A 25,873-nucleotide genomic window follows, 5' to 3' on the forward strand; every position below is an offset into this window, starting at 1 on the left:
ATACTGATTGTAGGGTTATTGATTTAACCCCACTCCAGCCCCTCCCCTTCTCACCAGTTTTATATAGCTTCAACCCCAATCACTGCTAGTCTTTTAATGCAGCAGCTATGACTAGCATTATTTATTTTAATCTTTGGGCAAATTGGTTTGTCCCAGACATGGTTGTAGGAGGAAAACAAAGTCCAAACAAGAAGGTGATGAAAAAAAGTGTAAAAACGTGATACTAAAAAGTAGTCTATTTCTTTTCATAGGAGCAGCTGAGCTCTGAGGCGTCCCATATTCCCTGTCACACTTGGTTTCCCAAGAACAGTTCTCTCCACTTTGAAATGTCCGTGAAGATAGAAGAGGCGGTGTGGTAGAGCCATAAGCATGGGAGGGAACCTTGCCTTGTCCAGATATCCTTGGTACAGTCATAAGTTTCCATCTCCACCTGATAGTCACCATCCATACCCTTCCAGTGTCCACCTGTAACAAACAGTTTACCTCCAAGAGATACCATCCCTCCATTTTCATGCAGGGTGTGGAGCTGTTGCACCTGCCAACAAAAATGTGACATCATCAAGAGTGCCTTCTATCATCTGCATTCAATTTGCCAGCTCTTAGCTGACCTAGCCATGCTAATCCAAGTTTTTGTAACCTCACAGCTGGACCTCTGTAATGCGCTCTATACTGGGCTGCCCTTGAAGACAACTCAGAAACGTCAGCTGGTTCAGAATGAAACAGCTATATTGGCTGCCAGTTTGTTTCTGAGTCCCAATCAAGGCTCTACACAGTCTAGGACCCATATATCTAAAGGACCGTTTACTCTCGTCAATATATCTCATTATTAATATGGCCAAATCTGTGGATACTTAAATCTAGAGATTGGGGCCATGGACAGACAAAACAGACCTTTCTACAAACCTGAGAAAAGCCCCAGGTTTGCAGAAAAATGTGAACTTAAAAAACAACAACGGGGGTGTGTGTTAACCTTCCCCAAACAACAGTAATAGTACGTTCATTTTTAAGAAAAAATGCCCCCTGTGGCTGTTGCTAGGCATCCACAACATTATTTGCCAACTGCAACCTTGATTTCTGTCAGTAAAAGGTAGGGTCCTTTCCAGCGCTGTTTTGGCCTTTGAGAGAGTACTCATCTGTGCCAGGCCCGGCAGCAATCGCTGGATGACTTGAAAGCATGTGAGTTCCATCACTCACCCTGGCCCAGAGGCTCACTACTATTCAACAGCAGCCATCCCATGAATGCCAGTGTAGTGTAATGGTTAGAGTTTCAGACTAGGGTACAGAAGACCCAGGTTCAAATCCCTGTTCTGCCATGGTGTCACTGAGTGACCTTTGGCCAGTCACACATTCTCAACCTAATCTGCCTCACAGGGTTGTTGTGGGGATAAAATGGAGTAGCGGAGAATAATGTAAGCTGCTTTGGGTCCCCATCGGGGAGAAAAGAGGTAGTAAAGGGGTATAAGTGAAATAAATAAATAAATAAAACTTAAGATGAGGGGCAGATAATGGTAGGATAGTTGATGGGTGGGAAGGGGAGAGGGAAATAGGGAAACACGAGGATATGGGCATTGCCAAGAGGAGGGAAAGAGGAAGGTGGGTACAGGGGTGAGGTGCCTCCCATAAGTCATTTTTTATTTATTTTATTACTTATTTATTTCATTCAATTTATACCCTGCCCTTCCCTGGCAAAGCCTTGCAGGTTCCCCAGAGCTCAAGCAGGCCCGGCAGCAGGCAACTGGGCCATAGTTTTCCCAGGCAGAGGCTGCTAGAGGGAAAGCTGAAGATAGGAGGGCAGATAAAGGTAGGTTGGCTGGTGGGTGGGAAGGACACAAGGAAGCAGGAAAAAGACAGAGGACAGCAGAACTTTCAGGGGAGGGAAAGAAGAAATAGTGAGGAAGGGAAAATGAGGTGCCCCCTGTGAATCCTTGCACTTCCCCTACTTGTATATCCCTATTTGCTAGATACAATCCTCAGGTTGCCACCTATTGGCCCCACTTAAGGTAGCCCACCTGGCATCAACCAGAGTCCGTACCTTCTCTGTTGTAGTTTCTACTTTGTGTATGGGTTCTCTGAGGAGGTAACGGGGGGTAACCCTCTAGAATTTTTTTTAGGAAGCACTTCAAGGCTATTTGCAAGGGCTTTTAATGGGGTATAAACTGCAGGTATCCCTTGTGGTGAGAAAGTTATTTGGTTTTAAATTATTATTCATATGCTGCCTTGAGCCACAAGGAAAGGTGGGATATAAACACTTTATTTAGTTCACAAATAAATCATTCATATTTGAGTATTTATAATCCTACTGTGGTGTGATATTGGGATTACAATAGTTTTTTCCTGTTCAGTGGGTGGGCTCTCAAATGATTGCTGTAAAAACTAAATGCTGCCATCTAGTGGTTGAAAGATGTAACTTTCACCAAGCCCTTTGGTCCCCATGTACTTTGAATGTAGAGGATATTGCATTAGGTGAGGGAGGAGGTACTTGGATCTAACTCATTCTTTAACACAGCACTCTTTGGGAGGAGGCTGAAGTTAGTTCCCAGTTCATTCCCAGTTCCTTATGCACATTTCCTAGTTCCTGAATGATATTGAGGAAAACATAAAAGCTCTGCACCCCAAAAGAAAGTTTGGACCACCACATATCATACACCCCCACATTCAGGGGACTGTGCCCTCTGAGGGGGCGCATGCTGGGTCCAGGTCCAAAGTCCAGTTCTCTCAATGCAAGTATTGGGAACTAAACTGGAACGTTCTTGGGTAGCTTTCCCCTTCTGACTACAACACTCTCTAGAAGATTTAAAGTTTACTTACAAAGAATCAAAGCAAAACTTTCAGTGGGACTGAAGCAATTAATAATTGAGGGCTGGATTGGTATGTTCAACCCCATCCATAGTATTTTCCAGCTGAACTGATGCATGAATTACAGTGAGAGCAAACAGAAAATTGGAAAGCCACACATTAAAAGGACACAATGATTAGCAGTCTTATCTCATGGATCAGCTTTCAACAGAACAAGCTTTTAGAAACAGTACTGTTGTAAAAAAAACAGCAATCGATAGCCTAGAGCAGTGGTTCCCAACTTGTTTGATACGGTGACCCACAAGGCCAAATATAGTTGGCATGGTGACCCACCTGAAAAACAGCATGCACAAATCAATAAATCTGCAAAAGCCCAGGACCCACTTTCACAGGCTTTGTGACCCCCTTTTGGGTCTCAGGATCCATAGGTTGGGAAACACTGGCCTAGACGATGCTGGCCAAGGGGCTATCCTAGGCCCCTTCTGCCCTAAGAGGGCCCCTAGTGCGGCACTGTGCTGCAAAAGGCAACAGGAGGACTGCTGATGCAGCAACATTTGGGACTTCTGAATCCTACCCAGCTCAGTAGACCAGAGGCAAACCCATCAATGCACACTAGAGGAACACTGTCACACTTTAGCTCTTGAGGTGTTGCATACTTGCTAAGAAGACTGCCGTCCACTGGTATAGCCCCAAGAAAGGTAGAAGTCAAGGTCCCTCCTTTATATACCTACCAGCCTACCAAAATCTAGAGTAACATATACAATTACAGGACCTTGTATAGTCCCTATCACCTGGACTTGGGTGGGAAAAGCTCTAACAATGTTGATCCATCTAGCTCAGTGGCTGTCGAGGGGCTCAGGTACAGAAAACTCTTTCCCACCATCTGCCAGGGATTGAACCTGGGATCTTTTGCATGCAAGGCATGTGCTCTATCACTGAGCTACAGCCTCTCTCCAACTGGAGACAGCACCCTCTCCAGTATCTTCCCCCCCCCAACTTGCTTGCAGAGAAACATTTGATAATTAGAAGTTACGATGAAAGCATTAGAGGCCACCAGCGGAAGCGTGTCCAATGGATGGCTGGAAAGTGACTGCACACTGACCATGAGTCATAAATCTACAGAGATGGAGAGACTGGCAGGACTCACTCTGCACCTGTCCTGAGGACTGAAGTGGGCGCTACACATCAGCTGAGCACTGACGCCATGGGAACAGCTGCAGTGAGATTTGAGAATGATGCTGCGTAACCCAACCCTCCAACAACATTACACACATTGCTGCTAAAGCCAAACAGGCCAGGGGAGCAGAGCTATGTTGTGCTGCTGTCTGGGATACCCTCATGATGGGATGGGCTCCCTGCCATTCTGGGACATGACCACTGGTCTGTGCACCAAAAGACCGCAAAGACTGCTTTGGTGACTGAAGAGTATTCCTACGAGCAAACACATTGTTCATAATTTACATTGTGTTACATCTCTTTGAAAGTATAGTCGGAAAAGGGAGATATGAGGGTTTTACCCCCCCCCCCATCATCCTATGGGATACAGGCCATACAGCTGTGTAGTAATTTCCCCTGTGCTGTGGTCATACCACCTGCTTGGAAACATAAATTTTTGTTTGTGGAGTTTGAGGGGGAAGAAGCCCCTTTTCCAGTCAAATGTGCAACAGAAAATTTGACCATTCACATATATCCCATCAGGTGTGACCTGAATTTTATTTTTAATTTTTTCATAGTAAAGCTACAGTTGTAGCTTTTAACCCAAGAACTCAGGGCAAATGTACATGGTCCCCCCCACGCAAATTTTAACTCTGTTTTCATTGTTTCATACCCAATTGTTAATTTGCTTTAATATTTACTCTTTTAGTATACTGAAGTACTTGCTTTTATTTTTATGTAGGTCGCCTCAAGCTACAGTTTAAAATATACACGTTCCTTACAACAGGCCCATAAAGAAGGGTTAGGCTGAGATAACACAACTGTCTTAGGGCCATCCACTGAGTCTCATGGCTGGCTGGAGATTTGAAACCCTGCCTGATTATCCATCCCTCTGTTTTGGGTTAAAGTCATTTGTGGCTTACCCACTCATGCCTACCTTCTGCCATATGTTAGCATCTGGATCATACACATAAACTTTCTTTGTGTTGTCTCCGATTAGATAGATGACACCATGCAAAGAGACACATCGGGGAGCAGAGAGGTATTTGGGGATAAAAGGAGAGGCAATGACACTCCATACATCTGTAAAGGAAAAAAGTCCATTGTGTTCATTAAAAGCCTCACCCTTAAACAAGGATGAAGTTGTCACATATTAAAAAGATTTCTTATTAGAATGGCAGAATAATTTTGTAGGAAATTGTGAAGGGTTGGGGGGGATTTTGGAAGGGCTTTTTAAAAGGTAGTTCCAGATGCTTAGCCGTGTTCGTCTGTGCCAGCAAAATAAAAAAGGAATCCAATGGCACTTTAAGACTAACAACATTTATCCCAACGTAAATTCACTTCCTCAGAAGCAATCTAATGAATGTTGTTAATCTTGAAGGTTCCACTGCACTCCTGTTTTACTGAGTTGTTTGCAGTGTTTCCTGATATATCAACAGAGTTGTGTACATGTAACTCTGGGTGAGATCAGGATGTCTTGATTTTAGTCTGCCTGCCGTATATGACCAACATATGGGTGTATATACACTAAATTTTTAACACAGCATCTTGCCCTAGTTTGTTGAAAGTCATATTCAATAGATCTGTTTGAGTCAAAGAAGGAACAGGTCCTGAATATGATTATCTGACCAACCAGAGAAAAATAAGCACTATTGGGGGGGGGTGTTATTTGTCCTGTGCGCTGCCTTCTGGCTGCGCTCAAAACGTTACTCCCGCAGTGGCATTTGTGAAGCTGAGTTCTGTGCATGGCATGAGGATGCCGCCCTCCAGGTGGGCATGGGAATCCCCTGGAATTACAACTCATCTCCAGACTATAGAGATCATTTCCCCTGGAAAAAAAACATGCTTTGGAGGGTGGGGCTCTATGGCACTGTTCCTCACTGAGGTCCCTGTCGTTCCCAGGCTCCACCCCCAAAATCTCCAGGAGTTTCCCAACCCGGATCTGGCAAATTCCCCCATCCCATGCTGGTGGAAAGGGGGACCTGGCAAGCCTAGTATAGCATGGGCTACACGTGAATATAAGAAGAGCCCTGCTGGATCAGATTAGTGGTCCATCTAGTCTAACATCCTGTTTCATACAACTGACAAACCAGTTGCTCTGGAGGGCCAACAAACGGCATAGAGGCCAAGGCCTTCTCCTGATGCCAGGTCCCTCTTTGATATCGGCGGGAGGTTTTTGGGGCGGAGCCTGAGGAGAGTTGGGTTTGGGGAGGGGAGGGACTTCAATGCCACAGAGTTCAATTGCCAAAGCGACCATTTTCTCCAGGTGAACTGATCTCTATCGGCTGGAGATCAGTTGTAATAGCAGGAGATCTCCAGCTAGTACCTTGAGGTTGGCTGCCTCCTAACACTGGTATTCAGAAGTTCTTTGCCTCCAATGTGGAGGTTCCCTTTAGTCACCATGGCTAGTAGCCATTGATGGAGCTATCCTTCAGGAATCTGTCTAATCTCCTTTTAAAACTATCTAAGTTCATCACATCCATGTCCAGTGGTGGTAATTACTTGTTGAGTAAAGGAGTATTTTTTTTGGTCCATCCTGAATCTACTGCCCACCAATGTCCCCTGAGTTCCTGTCTTATGGAGAAAAAAATTCTTTCTATGCCCTTTCTCCACTCCATGCATAATTTTATAAACATGATTACCACATTGCATGCTACCAGTAGCTGGAATCCGGTATTTTTCAAAGGATGCCTGGCCAAGAAGCTGCTCTGGCTATGAGCCAGGACATGAGCGATGTGTTCCCCATGCAGGTAGCTACCACTGGTACTCTCTTGCATCATTCCCCTTCCCACTGCTACCATTGTCATGTTAGGAATCAATAAGAAAAGCAGATTATATATCCCTAAATGTAATCCAGTATTTTCCATTGATAGCAACAGAAAAGAGAATGGGCAGATGCTTGGCAGCTAACAGGTTTAAAGAGGCACAGTGTGAAACTCAAATGTAAAGAGCCAGAGATGCAGGAAGTCCTGAGGTACGTTCAGTTGTGGAATGTACCACAGTGAGATGGGGGGGGGAGGGGTTCCTAAATGGCATATTGGTGAATACCATTCCTCCGACATAGCATCCCATGAGATGAAAACAGGCAGAGCTGCAGTTTAGCCAATAGCATCCAGGTATCCCATGACTGCTATCCAAGGTTTCTCAGTCAATCTGAACATGAGTCACATGTGCAGCACTTAAAACCTTCACTGACTACATGGAGCAATTTGGCAGTAGCTGAGAGTTTCTCAAATGAAAAGCTTTGTCATTACATGTTGACATCATGTTGATATGTGGGTATAGGCAACTGGCTAAAGAAACATTATGAGTAACCCTGAGAACTAAAATAGGGAAAGTGATAGTCTGTGGCTTCAACAGAAGTAGGCCAACCATTTGTAATACTAACTAGGAGAAACCCCTGGGCTGTGCGCCGGTGTAGGAAGTCACACACCAAAACCTCCTTCTCCCTTCACCTTATAAATATTACTCCTTACGCATCACACATAAAATTAAAAGCCATACCAATACAACAGGGTCTAAACATGCAAAGTGGGTCACAGGCAATCCAGAGCAAGGCCTGTGATTCCTATCTAAAACTGGTTCCCAGCATTCCATCCATGGCACTTTAATTTGGCCAAGATACAAACCCAAGGATGGGGCCTTCTTCTAATGGAAGCAGTGGTTCTCAGTGGCTTGCTCTCAATGGCTGGCATTGCAACAACTCACCCTTGTCTTCAAAAACCTCCCATGGCCTTCCCTTCCCCACTCTCATACACTGATACAGCCCCTGCCTGTGACCTTTGATCTTCCAGCTCTACCACCCTCAGCCATCTGAACATCTTCTGCTTCCTCAGGTAACCTGTTTCAGCTTTGAACAACAGAAAGGGATGCCCTTTTGCACAGTTGCTTAATGAGCCAAGGCTTTACAAAAAGCCTTTCATCAGACAAGGCCTTCTCTGGTTCTTCTCACCTGTAGCTGGGTTGTAACACTGCAGGGTCAATGCATTGTATTTGACAGCACAAGAGCCTATGAGGTACAGCTTCCCAAGACACCCGGCTATGGAAAAGTTGCTGACATACTTCAGGGCAGGGCTGACAAAACACCAGCTGTCATTATATGGATCATAGCACTCCACCTCCACAATGTCCACAGTGGTACCTGTAGGTCACATGGAAGATACAAAAGAGAATAGGAGTCTGTCTCACTATAGCAGATGTGGAACTAAGAACGTGCACAGAGCAACAGGGGTGTCCATTTAGTCAATGGTCTGTTTCACATGGCACCAACACTCTGGAGTTTCCCCATTATCGGTTACTGCCAGTGCAGTGCAGCTGTAATGGGGCATCCACACAGTGGGTTTCCTCACATTTTCCCTGCCACAGTTCCCATGGCAGCCATGCCTCCACATACAACTGGGAGGGGGGATTTTTCTGATTTTTTTTCTTTTTAAAATCAGTAACTGACATATAGATAAGGAATTATATTGGTACAAGCAGGGGACCCATAATGACTTGCAGCGGGTGTCTTATTTCCCCAGTATCTCTTCTGCTGCTATTTCCTCTTTACCTTCCCTGGCAGCCACCATAGCCTCTCCTCTTTCCCTGCCTCCTCCTCTTCTTCCCACCCACCAGCCAACCTACCTTTATCTGTTCCCTTGTCTTCAGCTTTCCCTCCTTCCCTACTTCTGGCAGACTCTCCCCCGGGAAAACTCTAGCCAAGCTGTGCAGATGCTGTTGGACAAAGCTGGGCTTTAGGGATGCCATTTGATTGGGGGTGGGTGGGCAATCTCCTATCCCCAGGCTCCAAGCTCTTAGCTCTAGTGAGAGCAAAAATATGGGGGAGACGCAATGTTGCACCCCCTGCAGCCACGGAAAGAGAAAAGGGGGGGAGCCCATATTTCTGCCCCCACTGAACCCATCTTTACAAAACTTGGGGGGTCTCTTAAGAAGGCTTGTCTGAAGCTATGCTGAAAGTTTGGGGGCTGCACCCCCAAAAAAGCGCCCCCTGCAGCTACGGAAATGGAAAAGGGGGAGGGAAAAGGAGTGGAGCTCATATCTCGGGACCCCCTGACCCAATGTTTACAAAACTTGAGGAGTCTCTTAAGAAGGCTCGTCTGAAGCTCCGCTGAAAGTTTGGGGTCTCTACCCCCAAAAATGTGCCCCCTGCAGCCACGGAAAGGAGGAATGTGCACACGCACCCCCCACGAGGATTTCTCTCTCTCTCCCTGACCGGGCCACGCAGCAGCTGATTCCTCCAGTACTCAATCCTGACTGATTGGCCAGAAGAAGACCCAGCTTGGCCACCGATTGGTCGGGGGAGAATGCTGCTTACTGACGGTTATGCTGCTGCGCTTCGAATTTGCCGAATTTATTCATGAACTCCCAAACTCGCTGAATTCGGCTCCCCCATTTTCCTGCCATTTTTGAGTTCGGTTCGTCCCAAACTAAAAACCGCCGATCTTTGCAGAACCCATTTCTGGAAAGTGGAGGTAGTACTTTTTTGTATGGACCAGGTGATCGGTGAATGCTCACTCATGCTGCCGATGCCATGCCTGAAGAGTGAGGCTGACAGATCCCATTCCTTACCACCAATGGCATAGATCTCTCCATTGAGGACAGCAGTAGCATGGTTTGTTCGAGGCTTTAGCATTGGAGCAATGGGCTTCCAGGCACCTTTCTTGAAGCAGAAGCACCATGACTGGGTTGTGGACCACGTGTCATTCTGTGAACCTCTGGAGCCACCTGAAAGCAGAAATATCCATCACAAATAGGGTTGCTAACCTCCAGGTACTATCTGGAGATCTCCTGCTGTTGCAACTGATCTCCAGCTGATAGAGATCCGTTCACCTGGAGAAAATGGCCACTTTGGCAATTGGACTCTATGGAATTGAAGTCCCTCCCCTCCCCAACCCCCCCTCCTCAGGTTGTGCCCCAAAAACCTCCCGGCGGTTGCAAATAGGGACCTGCATGATGTCCATGCAAATTAGCTTCCAAAATGAGGGAAAAGGCTTAAATGCAAGAAAAACAAGGTACGGAAAACATTTCTTTTGGTGGCAAATGACATCCTGTAAACAGTCCTTTATTATGGTAATCAAAAATCTGATTTCAAGAGATGGTCACGGTGTGGGGAAATGAAGCCTCTACTCAGGGTGACCTTCAGTTTCAGAGCAGGTTTTCGGGGGGGGGGGAGGTGATATTGGAGCCAGATGAAGTCTCGACCATGGGGGTTGTCTGCTCATCCTTGCGGGTGAGAAAGTCTCTTTCAGAAGCCTGGTGGTGTGAGCAGATGTTGAAGCCAGTTCTTTTTAGTTGGAGGGTATATCTCTCCGGATGGGACTGGTGAGCCCCGTCTTTTAAATAACGCTTATGCTTTATCCAAATTAACCCACTGAATGGTGATGGACGGATGGTTGTGTGGTTGGATGGTTGGTCAGGCCACGTTTGCTCCGATTACACAACCACTACCTCAAAAGGGTCCCAACTATGGGGCCCTAACAAAACCAGTCCCAAAAAAAGAAAAGAAAAATGGTAGAAAGCACAGAGCCGTGCCTCTGAGCAAAGGCAAATAGCCGAACCTGAAAAAGCCGAATAATTAAAAAGCCGAAATGCCTATTCGGCTTCGGGGAGGTCCCCAGGTTTGGGCATTTAGTAAACCTAAAACCCGAAAATTACCGAAACAGCTAATTTCGGGTTTATTGATATGCCCTACCCTAGTGGGGAATCAAACCTGGTTCTCCAGATTAGAATCCACAGCTCCTAACCACTACACCATGCTGGATCTCATTTGGTTAAATTCACCATTTATCATCTGACTATATTCCAATTACCAGAATTTAATTTCTGTTTTTAATATCTGAAAAGTAGGGAAACAAATACTCCCAAAGACCCACTAGAATATCAAAGCATGGGAGACCTAGGTTCAAAAAAAGAAAAAAAGAACCGCTTACCTGTGACATAAACATTGTTATTTAGTGCAATCATAGAAAAGCCCCATTTATTGTAATCTGGAAAATCAGGAAGAGCAATCCATTCTTCTGAGAATGAGAAAATGAGAAAAAAAGTGTAAGAGGCCATTAAATAATTAAAACTAGTAAGTGCTGTATTCTTCTTGGCATCTTGTCTTGAGAATATAATATGTTTCACTAGGACTAACCCAATGACACATAATAGTGTGCAAGCTTTTGAGTTCACCAGAACTCTTAATCAACAAGCTAGATGCTACAAATAAAATAGAGGGGGAAAGTAATTTTCTTAAGTCATAATTTTAAAACTTTATCACACCAATATATGCTGAATCTTCTTGCAAGCAAAGACAAATCAGGTTTCAAGTTGCTGCAGGCCAAGGGCCAAAAAACCAAGAGGTAATAAATCAATAAAACTCCATGGCAACAAGTCCCCCCAAAAGGAAAATTAGGGACATTGGGGGAACTTGTAGACATTGAGTTTCTGTGTTCTACATTCACAGTGTAGTGAAAACACACTCCAGTGCTATCATATCGCTCAGGTTACAATCAAGCGACAGCAGGTCTCTCTCACGCTTCCATCCTTTCCTACAGACGCTTCCATCCTTTCCTACAGACCTGGGATTAACAGATTCCTGTGTCGATGTCAGCCTGGGATGAATGCAGCTGCTGAGCAGTGACAAATGCCAGAGACACAGAGCAATTACATCATCATGAAATCCCTTCTTTCCCAGTGACTGCACCGTTCTAGGCTGAAGTCCAAGGCACAGTTGCTTCTGCCTACATGAGGGTCTCTGATTCACGAACTTGGTTTATATGATAAAAGATATTTTGTTATTGTAGATCTAAATGATAAATACAGTATTTACCTGTGCTTCACTCCCTTTCATTTCTTATATAAGGCACAGAGCAAGTGAAGATCCAACACAATTACAGTGCATTCCTAAGGACAGCTACTCCAGTCTAAGCCCATTCATTTCAGCAGGCTTAGACTGGAGTAACTCTTTAGAAATGCAGTGTTAGGCAATCAGCACATCAAATAAATAAGCTAGCATCAAGACAACTCTGAAGAGGTAAAGGAGATTTCACTGCAAATTTCAGAGGAAGTTCATAAAAGGAAATAAAGTTAAGAGATGTTTGGAACAACCCTCCAATTTTAACCCTCCTGTAGTCAAGGTTTTGGCACCAACATCATTTTCAAAAATTATGGAACTGTAGTTTAAAAATCAATTTCTTTTAATTCTGTCTCCTGTTTCTGAGGGTTCGGGTATCATTTTCCCTATATACCACAAGAAGGACAAGAAATGCATTTTCCCGGGATATAACTGGAAAGCTCATGAAACAGCAACCTGAAACTAGTCAAATCTCTGGTCAATGCCTAGATGGAAGACATTCTGGAAACCACATTGCTGCCAGTCACAATGGGCCTCCACATAAAGATTCCCTCTGGAACTCCCTCATACCATACAAATACAACCCAAACATTGTATGAAAACAAATCACATGGTCTGCTTGGCTCCAAGGGCCCTGGAATGTTGTCCCCTCCCAAGTTTCCCCATTTGATGGCTTCATATACTGCCTTGAGCTGCATAACGGAAGAATGGAAGAATACTAACATAATGGATAACAAACAATACCTTTCAATAGGGCTGTTGATTCGGTTCCATCCGACATGAAAAACAGCCAAATTTTCCCCGATTCGGCGGTTTCTACTTCGGATAGATCCAAAGTAAAAAAAGGCGGGAAAATGACAAGCCGAACTCAGAGAATTCGGGCGGATGCCAGATAAATTTGTACAAGTTCGGCGCCCCCAAAGCAGCATTCTCCCGCGGCCAATCAGTGGCCAAGCTGGGTCTTCTTCTGGCCAATCAGTTGCGGTTGAGTGCATGAGCCCGGCCGCTGTGTGGCCCGGGGAAAGAAAGAGAAAGTGTCTGTTTGTGTGTGAGAGAGATCCCCGTGGGGGGGGTGTGTGTGTGTGCACATTCACGCCTTTCTGCGGCTCGGGGGGGGGCATGTTTGGAGGTAGAGGCCCCAAACTTTCAGTGTAGCTCGAGGGGACCCTTCTTGCAAGAACCTCCAAGTTTTGTGAAGATTGGGTCAGGGGGGCCCGAGTTATGGGGCCCGGAAGAGGTCCCCCCATCTGCCCATTGCAATAAAGCCATTAAAAACACATTTGCGCCTTTCCGCGGCTCCGGGGGGAGCATTTTTGGAGGTAGAGGTCCCAAACTTTCAGGGTAGCTTGAGGGGACCCTTCTTGCAAGAACCCCCAAGGTTTGTGAAGATTGGGTCCGGGGGTCCGGAGTTATGGGTCCCCCCATCTGCCCATTGGAATAAAGCCATTTAAAGCACATTCATGGCTTTCCGTGGCTCAGGGGGGCATTTTTGGAGGTAGAGGTCCCAAACCTTCAGGGTAGCTTGGAGGGACCCTACTTGCAAGAACCCCCAAGTTTTGTGAAGATCCCGAGTTATGGGGTTCCCCCCCCCATCCACCCATTGGAATAAATGGGAGCAGGCAATCCTTAATGTGCATCTAGAGAGCGGCAAATCCAAGGCAAAACCTCCCGTGCATAAATGGCCAGAGAGTCTATGCGTTTGAGACTGCTAGAATCATATTGGGTTACTCCTGAGTCCTGACTCCCAGTCCCTGCTCCTGATGGAAGAGAAGACAACCATAGTTTGACCCATTTTGGGGCTTTTCTCTATAACCTTTTTCCTGTGTGTGTGTATGTTGGGGGGAGATTCTGTGTGTGTGTGTGTGTGTGTGAGGGGGGAAGCCAAAGGGGGGTGGGTTTACCTGTTCTGGTGGGGGGTGGGCTTGATTGCCTCTGTCTGGGACTGTGCTTTCTGCTGTTTTCACCGGTTGCCAACTTCATCTGGAGTTAACTGTGGGTTAGTGAGTCTCTCTCTGGCTGGCTCCTATTGTTTCCAATGGGCTGTGCAGCCACTCCTGTTGTTTCTGATGGGCTAGCCTGTCATTCGTTTTAGTACATCCCATGTCAGTGAGTCTCTCTCTCTCTGGCCCGTTCTTCTCCTTCGTTAGGAATTTGTGTCTTCTGGTTGGGGGGTGCTGTTCTGCTGGGGGGGCTTGATTGCTTCTGTGGAGTGAGATTTGAGGGGGTTACCTGTCCTGGGGGGGGCTGATTGCCTCTTTGCGAGTGTGATTGTTGCTGTGGAAGATTTGAATCCAGCAGCATGAGTATCAATCCTGAAGATACGGAATTTGCGCAGGTCGCACTTATGCTAGCAGCCTTATGAGATGCACTTTGGCTGAGTTGAAATGAAAAGATACGTTACCCATGCTAGTTATGCTGTTTACTTACACTTTGAGCATTGTTGGATGCACTTTCGGGGTAGTTACATCGGATGGGGGGGACCCCATAACTCGGGACCCCCTGACCCAATCTTCACAAAACTTGGGGGGTTCTTGCAAGTAGGGTCCATCCAAGCTATGCTGAAGGTTTGGGACCTCTACCTCCAAAAATGCCCCCCCAAGGCGCAGAAAGGCGCGAATGTGTTTTTAATGGCTTTGAATGGCCGAATTTATTCGCAAACTCCGAATTTCATGCCGAAGTCCATGGATCCGAATCGGGGGAGTTCGGACTTTGGCATTTCCCGAATAAAAACGGGCCAAATTTTGCCTGATCCGAATTTTACCGAATTTTTTTTCAACAGCTGTACCTTTCAAATACATTACAGAATGTTATCACTAGTGAGGTAAGTATCTTCCCTGTAAAGGCCAACATTTCAGAGACTCTGCTGTAAATTTTATTCTTCTTACCTCAAAATGCTTCAAGAATACACTGGTCATTCCACTACAGTGCATAGTGTTCTGATCCTCATAACTTGCTAAATTAATGCTGGAAGGGCAGCTGTGTCAGCAATGCTGACTTAAATTGTTTTGCCATCCCAAGCAGTGGATATGCATGGGCACTGGTGTACCTCCACTACACTCCTGTTTTGACCACCTGGCTCCAAGAGATAAAGGGAACATTGATACAACGTTGCTTTCACAACAGCCATTTTTTCTCCCACTCCCAATCTCTCTAAATCAGGAGATCAGGACTAATAGCAGGAGTTTACCTGCCACAAGGAGAAACCCTGCATTACCATGGGGGGGGGGCATGCCTGCTCCTGTGATCCACCAACTCAGGTGGCACATGTGGAGAGGAATGCGTGTTCCCTCACCCTGTGCCACCCTAGCATAAGGTCTTCCTGCAGCCCATTAGAGCCAAGCAGGCTGGAAGACAATGACAGGCCCAAACCACATCTATTCATTTTCTCCCTCATTGTGCCCCACTGCTAATCAGATGCCCAAAGCAACTGCTTGGGTGGCAAACCAGCCCTGTCTGTCAGTCTGTTTCAAAACAAGCAGGAGTTTTCCTGTGGCAACTTCTAGACATTTTTATTGATAAGCATTTGAGAACTAGGGTGTACCCAATCAATCTGATTCTGCAATAAAAATCTGTTAGCTTTGAAGGTGCCTCATGACTTCTGCTTGTTTTCCTTAATTTAATCATGTTCTGAGTTAGATGGAATTTTGGCACTATTCGGCCCAGACACTTACTTGTCTTTGTGTTATAAAAGGCAAAGTTCCTGGAGATTGGTGGTGGTTGTGCGTCTCCATCCTCTTCTTCGTTCTCTTCCAGGGCTCTGCCTCCCACCACTACCAGCACCTCCTCAAGCTTTTGTGGAAGAGCCTGTAGTCTCTGCTGAACAAATGGCCTGTTCTCCACCTTAGAAAAGAGGAAAGAACAAAACATACAGCCTAGTCCTCCTTGTATGCCTCAATCTTTACCAGTCTATATATAGTACACTGATCTTCTATGACACAATTCAGTAATGTATAACTTCCACATGTTCCTGTAGGGTGCATGAGAAGGCAGGGAGTCTAAAATACTCTAAAGTAGCCCACTTGCTTCTCTCTCTCTCTTTCTCTCACACACACACACTTTTATCCTTCCCTTCCACTAAGGAGCTACTTGGTTCTTTCTACCTCCATTTTACATAGATGCACTTATTTGGTTACACTTTTTAAATGAAAAGCTAGAACTGTATGTTTAAAATGTCCTGTTAAGAGAATCTGTTGCCTGTAGCAATGTCACTGACATGCCCCAAACATAAAATTCAGGACTAGACTGTGAAAGCTCCCATTGAGTTATTTCTGAAGCTCCCATTGAGTTATTTTGGAACAATAAATGGGTTGCTGTCTGGGACACAATGGAGTATGGACAAAAGCTCCTCTTTCCATACACAGCAGAAGATGACAGGCCCAGACCCCACCTAGAGCTGTTCATGAGGGTCAACCCATTACTCAGTGGGAGGAGTAATGGCCGTCATATTTTATAGCAACAGTAGCCCACAAGGAAGCCCCTCAATCATTCATATTCCACTTAAAATTAGAACTTGTTGCAGCTAGTCAATCAGGACCTCAATCAGGAAAGCGTTCATGTGACTGAGCATCACATTTGGTCTAATCATGAGTGCATACTATTACCCTCAAACGCATAAACGCATGGCTGTCAGATGTTCTTGTGGTGAGGAATAAAGCGTTAAACTTGGAACCCACACTGAAGGGGGGCAAGATATGTCTGTCAGTGTCACCCTTCACACTGGATAGCCCAGCTCTCCCTGTTAGAGATCCCTTGGGGAGAGGGGGGGTAATGTCTCTCTTGAAGGCAGCTCCAGGGTGGTCTCCAAGGGTCATTGTGTGTTTCTGACACTTCCCCTGCAAAAACAAGGTGCCAAATTCGGGAGGGGGGAATGCAGATTCTACTTTGGGTGGAGGGAAGCATTCGCTAACTCATTTCTAGATTCCAGAGTCCATTCATCTAGGGGAAAATGGGCACATTCACGTTTGGAAAAGTAGGTCTGGCCTCATCCTCACTTGGCCTAAGGTAATGGATAAATGGGAGGGTGGGAAGGTGGAGGAGCAGAAACAGGCCAATTCGATACAGTGCATCCCTGAGCCTGTCAACCATGGGAGGTAATGGCCAGTTGACTAATTTTAAAACAGTTATCTTGGACTCAAAGCAGGCATGCCACTTCCTTGCCAACACAGATTCAGGGGCTCTTCAGCTCAGACCAATAGCCAAGCATGCCAATGGCTGCTTATCTATAATATTTTGGGTTACCATTACACTCTCAAGCCATACATAAATGTGAAAGAGAATGGGAGGAAGAACTCCAATAGCCATTAAACCATACAGTCACTTATCTAGCCTTGGGATGGAAGGGAGAGCAAGAGGAAGTTACTGCGGTACTTCTGACACTGACCGTGCTGCGATGTTTGGTGATAATGGTCTTGCAAGCATCCGATTCCTGAATCAATGGTTCTGATGACAGGAGGTCCTGCAGATACTGATCTGGCAATGTGACTAGATGTACCAGGTCAAGGAGCTCTGGAAGGTTCATGGCTCTTGCAGATTTTTCATACCTCACCCACCGAAGCACAGCCTCAACCAGGCTCTGCTCTTCCTGCATTTGGAGTAGGTTGTTAGACAGGTAGGTAACCAGCCTCTCTTTGGACAACTGAAGGAACTCCTCCTGCTGAGAGACAAGCTCAAAATTCTCCTGCAGAAATGACCAAGCCTTGGATGACACTTCTGGGCAGCCGTGCATTTCCCCAAACTCACAAATGCCCAAGCAGTTGGTTGCATCCATCTGCTGCCTCAGGTACCGGCTGCAGACTTTCTGAATAATGGGGAAGTGAAGTTGGTTGGATGCCCGAATTAAGGCCTCTACGTTCCCCTGGTTGATGGTTACCTTTCCTGTGTAAGCAAAGTCAATCAAAGACTCCATAACGACAGGATCCACTTCCTTTATCTCTACACGAGCTGAAAAGCTTTCCAGAAAGTCACCAGCAAACATAGCCTTGAAATAATGACTACAGAGGGCCAGGATGCTGCGGTGGCAGGAAAATTCATGTCCCCCAACGATTAAGGTGACATCTGAGAGTTTGGGATTGGAACGCAGGGCCTTTAATCCTTCCAGAATGGATTGAGGATGGGACGGAAGACTAAAATCGAAGTCATCAACATTCCTCACCATGGTGCTGTTCTCTAGAAAACTCCACTCCTGTTGTAAGAAATGATCTTTGATACCTTCGATGAACAAGAAACCTCCTCCCAATCCTAGTCAGAAAGCAGAAGGGAAGGGAACAGATATTGTTCTTAAAATAGGAGATCTCTTGTCTCAGTTCAGAGATTTAAAATACATACATTTATACATTTATTGTTACGGCCATTGGCCAGCACAAAACAACAGAGAGATTTAAAATGAAATCAGTCCTTAGTGATATCATAGGGATTGCTTCAAATAAGTGTGTGCTCATGGATCCTGATCAGAACCATATCAAGACACACTGAGGCCCTAAACTATGTCAAATTTAAGAAACCCCATAAAATTACTAAAAATTTTGGTAATGTAGCTATTTTGGGGGTTGTAGCTTTTTGTGTATTTTTTGGGTATTTAGAGGTGTCTCACAACAAGAAACCCTACTTAGTTTGTGCATAAAGCAGCTCTGCTCCTGGCACTTGCAAATCTAATGTTAGCTGTAACCTTTGCTTCCAAGACATGAGTGAGTATAACGGGCATCAACTGTCATGAGTTTCCCTGTATTCTCATCACCAATAATGAATCATCTCAAATAAACAGGGAAGGATCTGCTAAGATCCCCAGCTCCGAAACAAATATCTTTCTGAAGTTGTCAGAATCTCAGATATAACTATCTGCATTTACCCTCGGACCAGCAGAAGATCCCACTTTCAAGTTCAGTTTCATAACCTTGTTTCAAAAAATGAAAGCTGAACTTCTCAGAAGTATATAGAATTCTGCCCTTAATACTAAATATTGTACTTCCTTGTGCTTAGCACTATAGAATACAGACAGCCCGTCATGTACGAGAATAAAACAGCATGGTTTGTTGTAGCCCTCTCTCTTTCACGAGCGTTATTTGTCAAATATAAACATGAAAACAGGGAGGAGAATCTTCTTTTCCCTGCTTTCCCATCCCTGCTCCTCCCATGTTCTATAATGTCTGGTTTGAAATGGGCTTTTAGGCACCGGTGTTATATTAATCCGCAAAACACTGCCAATATTAAAACCCTCAATGAGAATGTTAGTGGTTCTTTCCTGAATTTAGTTAGTTGTTATAGTCACTCCTTTGTTTCAGGAAGTATATCCAGGAAATTTTCCTCGCAGTAACCTTTGGCTACATTTATAGATCTTCCTGGTACTTTTTTTTCTGGCAATGTCTGTGATTGAGTTGTCTCCCAAACAAGGACTCATCAGTTGCCACTCCTCCTTGTGCCTCCTCCTTGTATATTATTCTAAATTTGACAATCCCCGTCCCACAAATCCAGTTTGGCTGTTTCCTTTCAGCCCCTGCTGTGCCCTCTGTCCGGCCAGCAACCACAACCGACCCAACCTCAGCTCTTACCTCAGTAATTTCTTACATCCGATCAGCCAGTTTGATCAGGAAGAATGCATGGGGGAGCAGATTGCCTTGACCTGAGAGAGTTACTCTGAAAGGGGTTTTATTTGGCAGACGTAAAGACAACTAATGTGTGTATATTTAGCCTGGAGCTTGCAGTGAGGGTGGGGAAGCGCTGGGAAGTTTCTTTGACAGTTATTCTGTCCAGGCCACCTGCTCTTAAAGCAACACACCGAGGAGAGGAGAGGAAGACAGCATGGGAAGATTGTGCCCAGTGGAAGGGGAGACCACTGATCAGACTCTTCAAGTTAGCCCAGGAGGTTGGGGGGTTAACCAAGCTTAAAGCCATCCACTGATTTGTAAATCAGATCTGCACTCAAATAGAGGCTTCTTTCCTTTCTTTATTTTGCTGACTTAAACATTTTATTTCAATAGGTTAATCACAGGTTATAGTGAACAAATATGCCAAATCTGGCAGAGATTTGAAAAGCCAATTGACACAATGATCTAAATACAACACACTGATATAAATACAACATCTATGTACAGACTCATCTCCGTTACAATAATAGAAACCACTAAGTATAGCTGATGTGATTGTTTAGCTAGATATAGAGAAAGCTATGGAGTTGCCTGCATTATTTTAAGCTGTGCATATAAGATTTACAGGGCTTTCACACATGCCAAATAATGCACTTTCAATCCACTTTCAATACACTTTAACGATCATTTGCAGTTTCACACAGTAAAATCCAGCTACAAAGTGCATTGAAAGTGGATTTAAAGTGCATTACTTGGCATGTGTGAAAGTGCCCTTAGTTTGGCATAACTTTTGCTTAGATGGTCCCCAGTTTCCCCCCTCGGAAGTCCTGGAAGGGACAGTGCTGATTGCTGTCTTTGTATGAAAAGAAAGGGCAGTTTAGAGTCTGTCAAGAGATGGAGAGAGTAAACAGGCAAATGGAGCGGCTAGTGGGCTGAAGCCCCTGGGAGGTCTGTCTTCTGGTGGTCTGATGTGGGTTAACACCTGTGCTGTAATTCTGTTATTTGTAAAAAAACAAAACAAAAAACCCCAAAAACCCACAAATACAACATGAACATAGTTTTGTCGCCTGTTTGCACATGATATAAACCTCATGATCCCTTCCTGGGTACAGAATTGCTAAGAGGTTTGACTCCCAACCATTTGCTTTATAGCAAGAATAAATTGTGGTGGGAGACAAAGAATGTTCTTGGAAACTTAAAAAGGGACAGGTTAACTGGAGTTAGTCCCTGTCTGCCAAACACTGAGTTGTTAACCAGGGTTTAATCCTGGTTTAGAATCCTGGTTAGTGAAAGGAAAACTACCGTATATACCCGTGTATAAGCCGACCCGCGTATAAGCCGAGGTGCCTAATTTCTCCCCAAAAATGGGGAAAAATTAGGCACCCGCGTATAAGCCGAGGGTCGGCTTATAACCCCTCCCCCCCCAAGACTTACCTTCTGGGCTCCTGGCGGCGGGAAGCGGCGGATCCGGCGGGGGCAGCGGAGCGCCCTCCCCGCGGCCGCAGCAGGCCTCTGAAGGCCGCTCCCGGCCGGGAGAAGGCAGCGGGGGCGGCCGAGCGCCCTCCTCGCGGCCGCAGAGGGCCTCTAGAGGCCTCTCCCGGCCGGGAGAAGGCGGCGGGGGCGGCAGAGCGCCCTCCCTGCGGCCGCAGGGGGGCTCTGGAGGCCGCTCCCGGCCTGGAAAAGATGGCGGTGGTAAGTTCCCCCCTCCCTCCTCCCTCCTCCTTCCCCCCTCTACCGTATTGACCCGCGTATAAGCCGAGGCCGGCTTTTTCAGCCCTTTTTTTGGGCTGAAAAACTCGGCTTATACGCGAGTATATACGGTAACACCAGTTAAGCTATGTGGTTGCATCATGGATAAGTGGAATTGGTCTTAAACGATCATCCCTTCATCATGCTCTATGCACCTGAAGAGATAACTTGAGGGACTTCCCTTCGGGTTACTTTGTCAAAAGTACAATAGCTTTGTAAATAAGATGTTTTAAAGTGCTAGACATATACACAAGCCTAAGCACAAGCTGGATTGGAACTTATTTCTGTTTAACCACAGTTAGACTGGGCATTTGAATTCAGCCTTAACAGTGGCTATGTAAAAAAGCAGTAGTTTGGAAAAGGATTTTCGTTTTGGGCATTGGGGAAAAATCCAAAAGAGGAAATACTTGATGACTTGGAAGATTTTGACTATCCTGTTACTTTCCTAACACAGTAGATCAGGGGAGCCTATAATTTTTTCTGTTATTCCGCAGTGGGTAAAGGGCAACAAAATAAGAAATGCAAAATGAACTCAACATGGCACTGACAAGGACAAGGGGTATCGTATTGCTTGTCACAGAAAAGAATCAGCTGAGTCTTGTGAAAATGACACTGTTGATTTCCAGGAGCACTCATAGCATCTGGGCAAAGAACGTAACTTTTGGACCAGTTCCCCAATACCAAAGTGCAATCTTGAGGGGAAAGGAGTGGATAGCATGCAACAAATAAAATATAGGTGAACTTTTCATCACAATTAAGCAATCAACTAATGAGTGAAGTCAAGAGCAAGAAGAGAGGGTGAAATATGAGATAGGAAGATGTGGGTCACCAGAAACTGATTCAGCACTCAGGGCCCAAGAACTTTTGGGGGGAACTGGACAAAAGGATACTGATGCAAGGGACACAACTTCATTTGTTCAGTAATGACTCAAGTTCTCTCTCTCTCTTCTCCTTCCCAAAAATGTCTGTAATCACAACTGTTGTTATCTAAATATAGCCCCATGTCAGCACTGGAAGTGGGATCTCTCGGTAGTACCTCATTCCTTCCTCAGGAATGTCCATAAATTAACCAGAGTAAGGGTCATAGAGGGGAAGAGAGCTGCAGCATTGCCACCTGCAGGAAAGAGTAGATTATAACCATTCCTTATGGCACCATCCTACATTCATGTCACCATCCTACACCATCCTACACTGGAATAGACCCAGACTAGTTTTCCTGCCATAAATGAAGTGGCCAAATGCAGCAGGCAAAGTGATTACATGCAGATTCCATAGTGATCCAGCCTGCCTAGACTTCATGCCCTTGAGGTCTGCCCTATGTGCCCAGTTCCCAAAACCTGTCTCTTCTCCATGAGTCTGAGCAATATTATTGAGGTAATGCTTGACTGCAGGAATTTTTCACTTTCTTTTTAATGAAACGGAGTGTGATTGCACCTATAGGAAGTTGTCTGTAGAATAAGGAGAGCCAACACCATAAGCTGGGATAATCTTTCTTTTCTACTGTTCTTAGACCAAGGTTTTGAACAATAAAACCATAAAACTTAAATAAGACCCATCTCTAAAAGCACTTCCCTTCGTCTCTTCTCTGAAGCCTCCAAAAAACAAGCAACAAAATAAGTACACTGAGGGTCAGAGTCCTCTAAGAGGAACTGAACCATTTGCTCCAAAGTTGCTTGAGAATATGTGGACTGTTTGTTAAAACATGGTATAATCCATTTTAGCCTAAGTTGGTGTACATAATAACAATACAGAAGGTTATGTACCAAGGAGTCCACTGACTGAAGAGGGCAGGGACACAGCCTGTCTGAAAAAGGGATCTTTAGCATACAGCCCAGCAAAACCATTGAAAAGGGGCAATTGAATCTTGAATGCATAAAGATTCTACATAACTTTGGACTAACCAGAGAATCCAGATAGGAAGATTATCCTTAGAAAACAGGCCCAGGGCAAGTGAGGAACATGTTCTCTGAGCATCAAAATGAGTGTAACTCTTATCTCTAGCATAGATCAATTTGAACTCAACATCTAGGGTGCATAACATGATATCCATGCAAATTAGCTTCCAAACTGAGGAAAATAGCTTAAATGCAAGAAAAATAAGGCACAGAAAACATTTCTTTTGGTGTCTAATGACGTCCTGTGATCAGTCCTTTATTATAGTCATCAAAAATCTGATTTCAAGAGATGGTCACAGTATGGGGAAACAAAGCCTCTGTTTGGGACGATCTTCAATTTGAGAGCAGGTTTAGGGGGGTTGATATCGGAGCCAGCCGAAATCATAACCAAGGCAGCTCTTGTGAAGCAGATTGCTCATCTGTGTGGGTGAGCAGTCTTCTTCAGAACAAAGCCTGTTCAACAGCTTTTATAGCTGGTGCTTTTTAGTTGGAGGGTATATCTCTCTGGGTGGGACTGGGTGAGCCCCATCTTTTAAATGACACTTCTGCCTCCAGACTATCCTGATCCAGGTCATGCCACTGAATGGTGATGGATAGTTTGGTCAGACCAAACTGGCTCCGATTACATGACCCCTACCTCAAAAGGGCCCCAACTTTGGGGCCCTAACAAAACAAGTCAAAGATAGAAAAATGGGAGAAAGCACAGAGCTGTGCATCTGAGCAAATGCAAATAGCTGAAACCTGAAAAAGCCGAATATCTATCGCCTATTTGGCTTTGGGCAGATTCACAGGTTTTGGTATTCGGTTGACCCAAAACCCGAGTGTTGCCGAAACGGTTAATTTCGGGTATGTTTTCAGTTTGGGTATATTGATATGCACAACCTAGTGTGGAAATTGGACAGGTGATTTTTTTTTCATGTTTGGAGGTAAATGACACCACTGGTAAATAACATGCTCTTTAGCCACAGTTACAGGTCATTTCCGCATGGTTGCTTTACCCTCCTTTATTCCGTTTCAGCCAGCAACAAATTTTTCAGTATGCATGTTACCTCATTCCTTGGAAGCTCAACGCTGTTTCAACGCAAAACGAGCCCGGCTTTTCCCATTCATCTTCTGGCCTGAATTAAACCTTTCACCCTGGCTCATTCCGGAGTCACAGAGCATGCATATTCTGTTCTCGGGTTGAGCTTCGTCCCACCCTTTTCCAAACCCCTCTTCAAGGCAGCATGCAGATAGCCAAACAGGGGGAACACAGAAGATTGGCTTCTCTCACAGCCAATCATGAAGCAGTGTGTAAAGAGGCAGGGATTCAAGTGCTTCCTGCTACCTCAGAGCTCTTTCTGAGCAAAAGAAAGGCTTTTTTAAAACAAGGCTTGGATTTCTCCCCTCTTCTTTCAGATTGCCCCGTTTTTTGTTCTTAAAATGCTTTTTTATGCGGCATTTGGGTCTGGGGGGAAGGAAATCTTCTCTCAGGGTGAGTACTGCGAAGTCAGTCAATTACAGAGAAGCATTTAAAGGGGTGGGACTTGATTTGAACTTGGGAGACTGCTTTTCTGTATTCATGCCTCCATTAGCACACAGTTTCGTCTCTGATCATTCCAGCCAATGCATACAGTTTCCCCCAACCCGGGTTACTTTGATCCTGGCTGAAATGGGGAATAAAGGAGGTTAAAGCGACCATGCATAAATGACCAAAGAGACAGGACATTTTTTGTCCAGACAGTTGGCAACCCTAATTCTAGCTGGTCATTACAGAACAACTACATATGTTATGTAAGAGTTAGAGCATTAATGTATTTTCTTCTTCCTTTTCTGTCCTTCTTTCACTTTTGTGTTATATATATTGTATTGTAGATACTAGTGTGAATGAAAATCATCTCGAATGCAGTGGCAGAAAGGCAGTGAATAATTGTATCAAATAAATAATCCTTACAACAGTAAGGTATGCTGGTATTATTATCTCGTACTGCAGATGGGTGGCTGAGGCTGACAGAGCAATTTGCCTAGGGTACCCCACGGGTTTATAGCAGAGGTAACATTTGAACCAAACTCTCTTCCTCTTAACTACTGCTCTGTGATATTCCTTAGGAACAAATGACTGTCATTTTTGTGTTTCGGGGGAGGGGGATTTTTAAGCTAAAACTGCATTTTAAGTTTTGAAAATAATGATTTTCAACTATAATTTGTATTACTAATAATTTCAGTGGAATAATTCTTTTTTGTATTGAGAGAATTTTTTATTAAAACCTGGAGTTGTTTAAAAATAGAAAGAAGTATAACTTTTAAAAATATACAATTACAAAATGAAACATTTATACAAAGACATTCATTCAGATGTTCAGTCCATGCAAGTAATATAAACATGAGATTCATGCATTCTTGTTCACTAGTATAACAGTGCTCTAAGGGATTCAGCATGTACCAAGGACATAGCCAAAGGTTGTCGGCCCTTTGGCGCAAATCTTATTTTAGGAAACATTAGGAAAATAGGGCTTAGAGGCATTTTTAGGTTGAACTGTTTGCAGTTACATTGTTTATAGTAAACACATAGAAAATGAAAAAATGTAGATCATATTTCTTCTATTTTTCAAAAATGGGAAGACAAATACATGCTAATCACAGCGGATATAAAAATCTGAAAATAATTAAATCTCAATAAAATATCCAGATGCACCACATCAGGATAGATACATTAACTGGCCTTACAATGCTTAATGCCCTGACCTGGATGGCCCAGGCTAGCCTGATCTCGTCAGATCTCAGAAGCTAAGCAGGGTCAGCCCTGGTTAGTATTTGGATGGGAGACCGCCAAGGAAGACCAGGGTTGCTGTGCAGAGGAAGGCACTGGCAAACCACCTCTG

General features: G+C 44.8%; 1 protein-coding gene across 1 annotated transcript; it reads right to left on the reverse strand.

The window, feature by feature from the left end:
• Positions 1 to 277: 277 nt before the first annotated feature.
• Positions 278 to 19,405, reverse strand: KLHL30 (kelch like family member 30). The gene is made up of 8 exons (XM_056849805.1): positions 19,333 to 19,405; positions 17,169 to 18,025; positions 15,460 to 15,628; positions 10,881 to 10,967; positions 9,520 to 9,675; positions 7,904 to 8,092; positions 4,889 to 5,034; positions 278 to 535 (listed from the first exon to the last, which is right to left on the reverse strand). The coding sequence occupies exons 2-8, from the start codon at positions 17,940 to 17,942 to the stop codon at positions 287 to 289; spliced, it is 1,770 nt and encodes a 589-aa protein (XP_056705783.1). The 5' UTR covers positions 17,943 to 18,025; positions 19,333 to 19,405; the 3' UTR covers positions 278 to 286.
• Between the last annotated feature and the right edge of the window lie 6,468 nt (positions 19,406 to 25,873).

The sequence above is a fragment of the Euleptes europaea genome, chromosome 5, assembly GCF_029931775.1.
Source record: "Euleptes europaea isolate rEulEur1 chromosome 5, rEulEur1.hap1, whole genome shotgun sequence".
Lineage (NCBI taxonomy): Eukaryota > Metazoa > Chordata > Lepidosauria > Squamata > Sphaerodactylidae > Euleptes > Euleptes europaea.